Source organism: Perna viridis, chromosome 2, assembly GCF_037379345.1.
Source record: "Perna viridis isolate PV_CMFRI_1.1 ecotype Kerala chromosome 2, ASM3737934v1, whole genome shotgun sequence".
Lineage (NCBI taxonomy): Eukaryota > Metazoa > Mollusca > Bivalvia > Mytilida > Mytilidae > Perna > Perna viridis.
This window is the reverse complement of record NC_142446.1, coordinates 52,094,182-52,097,745: the sequence shown is the minus strand read 5'-3', so window position 1 is coordinate 52,097,745 and position 3,564 is coordinate 52,094,182. Positions and strand designations below refer to the sequence as shown.

The 3,564-nt window shown below is 36.3% G+C and overlaps 1 protein-coding gene across 1 annotated transcript; it reads right to left on the bottom strand.

The window, feature by feature from the left end:
• Positions 1–167: 167 nt before the first annotated feature.
• Positions 168–2,082, bottom strand: LOC148625721 (uncharacterized). Its single transcript, XM_088571204.1, has 2 exons — positions 1,938–2,082; positions 168–997 (listed from the first exon to the last, which is right to left on the bottom strand). Exon 2 carries the CDS (start codon positions 967–969, stop codon positions 307–309), a length of 663 nt encoding a protein of 220 aa, XP_088427330.1. The 5' UTR covers positions 970–997; positions 1,938–2,082; the 3' UTR covers positions 168–306.
• Positions 2,083–3,564: the final 1,482 nt, after the last annotated feature.

Below are 3,564 nucleotides of genomic sequence, written 5' to 3'. Positions count from 1 at the left end.
TTTACACGAAAGGGTCTATAGCTAGTTGCAGGGGAAAACAAGACTCAGCTCTCTGTAAAGGGTTTTATTCTACATGTATTTGTTGGTTTAAGTTTTTTGTTCATCGTGGCGTGACACCGAATAAATGAAACAAGATTACGAAATACCTTTTAATAATAAATGTGTAATCGGAATTGCACCATTTGTTACCGCGTGTAGAATCGGAAGACCTATTTTGTTTCTAGTATGCTGCAATTTTGATGTCGATGTAATCTCGTCATCTGCCATATGCAGGGCTGAAGTTTTTTTTTGAAACACGCAATTACATCAGAATCGTGTAGTTGAAGGTTCCAACATGAAAGTCTTGTATCTATTCTGAAGTCTACTTGTGTCTGGAGGTGGTGGTAAAAATTCTCTCGATTTCTCGCGTGACATTTGTATCGGAGGTAGCCTAAGTCCCGTACTTTCTCTACTAAAATCGAATCCCGTTGGACTCCATGTTAGATCGAAGACTGTATTGTAGTTCCGTGTCAGGATTTTATCTAGTGTCTCTTGAACTTTGTCATAGTTGACAAGTCGACCATCTTCTTTCCCGTCCTCAAGTAACCTTTTGACTTCACGACGTCTGCGCTGTCTAGGATGAGCTAACTTGATAGTTTCTTCTATTTCATGACGAAGTGCCCGTAGCGGTATTCCCCCATACATGCCATGGTTATATTCAGGGGAATCAACAAAGCAGTCGCACAACTTGTGCTTCTTCAAACATTTTTGGGTACTTCGCACTTGAAGCAATGACTCTTTAAAAGGCCGCTCCCGGAGCCATGTTCTAAAGTTCAAGTTTTGTTTTTCTCTGTTCACAACTTTAGCATAGACTTCATTCTTACGATTTAAAGCGTCATTAAATATTTGCGTCATTTTTCTGGTTCTTTTAGTTTTCTTTGACATATAAGTAAGCCTCTTGTCCTGAAGAGTTGGAAGGTTGGCATCCATGATTAGACTACGCTAGGTCATTATATACCTGAAAAGAATGAACCGCCATTTTATTTATGGCAATTGGCAAAATGGTATCTTTATTACACTAAGAAAAAAAGCATATGATGTGGCAAAAAACTGATGGTGTTAAAGCTGTTACAGGTGTTACAGCAATGTCGAATTCTTCATCGTTAGGTCATACATTCTACATCCCAAAAGTCAACTATTCATTTGTTTTGCTTTAGTTTGAATTTAAACACTTTTATCAGTATCTGAATTCTAAGACGCTTGCACCGGGGTAGACAAAAATCATTGTTGGATACTCAATATCTGGAGTCCTCGAACAGTATTCATATCCCTTCATGCACATCTACATATGATGCTCAATTTTCATAAAATTTCATCAAAAACCCTTAGTGGATGAGGACGATTTGCATTTTACGAGGTTAATATAGAAAAACCTTAATTTGGATTATTTCCGTTTGAAACGCCTGCCTTTAATTATGTTCCTTCATGATGATCAACCTTCCTACAAACTTTCATCAAAATCCCTTGAGAGTGGTTTAGGTGGAGTTGCGCTCAAAAGAAATACGGACAAACAAACGAACAGACACACACTGTTGGGATGATACCCATATACCTCAAAACTTTGGTGGGTATTAAGACATTATGATCATACAAAGAATTGAGATAAGGGCATGAGTAGCCGTTGGTGAATGTCTACATACTTAGCGTTTTTAAAAAAGCCCATCCTTGAGTTGTCAGTGGAAATCGCCTTTCGGTCTCTCTCACGCACATAAGACCGAGTCTCTATCATTCAGCCCATCTTTGTTTCAACTCATTTATCATTTGAATTGACATACAATTAAAACCGCTTTCATGTGATTTTGTGTTTTCTTCAATACCAAGTAAACACTCTTACATACATGTAAGTTACATCGTGTGCTATCATATACAATTAAAGGAAACAATTATAATTAACATACCTTTGAAGATATCTGTAACTGACCACAATAAGTCCTTCAAACTGGAGCACAAAAAATAAAAACTTTATAAACGAACAAAATCAGGCAGTCATTTCAGGTTCTCAAATGGTTACACAAAGGACGATTAATCTTTAAGCTTGGCTATTTTCTCCCGTTAATCCCATTATTTTTTGTTTGTATTCTAATGCGTTTTAATCTGCGCTCGATCGCAAAAATAACTATATTGAATTAGATCACGTATAATGAACTTCACCTAAGCTATATACTATTTATTCACATTTCAGGTTAAAGTGTTTGTAACAGTTTCTTTCTTGTTAATAAAGATTAATTAGGCGATTAAGGTCAATCTTTCAGGACAACAGCAGATGGTGAGAATGTTTTTGTATGATTTTTCGGTGACTACTGCAAAAAATAATTCTCAACTTCTAGATATTTTTATCAATGTTCAAGTAAATGCTTGAAATTAGAGATGTCACAAGACAGGTAGAAGTGTACCTTTGTTGCTGTCCCGCTTGCCATTGGGCGTAATTTTCAGTTAGAACAGATGATGAAATTATCTGATTTTAATGAAAATGCAGACATGCCCACCAATTGAAGATGTGATACAAGTAGATCCGTATTTTTTAAACTCCCAATTAAATCAACTAAAGCACGAACAATAACTCTTGAAAAGCGCCAATCTAGTACACAATGTATTAAATTGTAACCCAAAATCGAAACAACCCAATGGATAATAAACTAAGACTAGTTATGTGGTCTGTACCTGTTTCTGAATTCGAAATAAAAGTGACTTTTGTGGTCTTTTGACAAGCATGAATCACCTCCTGCTTGTTTGTTTTTTTCCTTCTATACAAATATTGCATGAGTTTGTATTGTAGGTTTCAACTGAAGTGCACAACAGGAACATGTAATCAAAGTACTCATGTACTGAATCAATTTCTATCGATTGTTTGAATTTTTACGCCTCAAATAATCGTCAAATTGCAATCTCATTACGAAGGACATTACAAAAAGAATACATCAATTGCACAATGCACTGATGCAGTGTGCCACTTTACGTAACATTCAGGTTCGATGACGGTAAATACATGGAACACCTAGATAAATGAACACAAAACTCTCCAACATACTGCGTAATTGAACTACAAACTACTAGTTGGCCTTTTCCCGGTTTCTAAATATTTTCAAGTCGAATTTTAATTTATCGTCCTCCAGGTCGAAACAGTCTGTCGAATCATCCAAACTTAAGCCCCCACAATCATTGAAATAAATCATGTCCTTAAATACATGTCCCTCTCCACTAGCTACATTCCTCACTTGATGAGCTTTATACCTCTAGTGCTACAAGTTATCGCATAAACATCTATGTGTCATTTAAAGTGCTTAGTTTCTTAGGCATCTAGTTCCAGACACACGTTTATTAACATAAACGCCAAAGTCTAAGAATACAATTTCAACAATTATGTATGTTGCAGACAACTCTAGACATGAACTGGAGCACCAGCAGCTCTGTAATCCTGCTCCATTACAAATGGCCAAGATAGCCCAATAGAAGGATTATTAAAAGAAGCAATATCACCAGACCACAGACTGACACCATTCCCGATAAATGCATCATCGAAATTCC

Coding starts and splice junctions, on each gene's coding strand:
- LOC148625721 (XM_088571204.1), bottom strand. CDS start 969: ATGGATGCCAACCTTCCAACTCTTCAGGACAAGAGGCTTACTTATATG.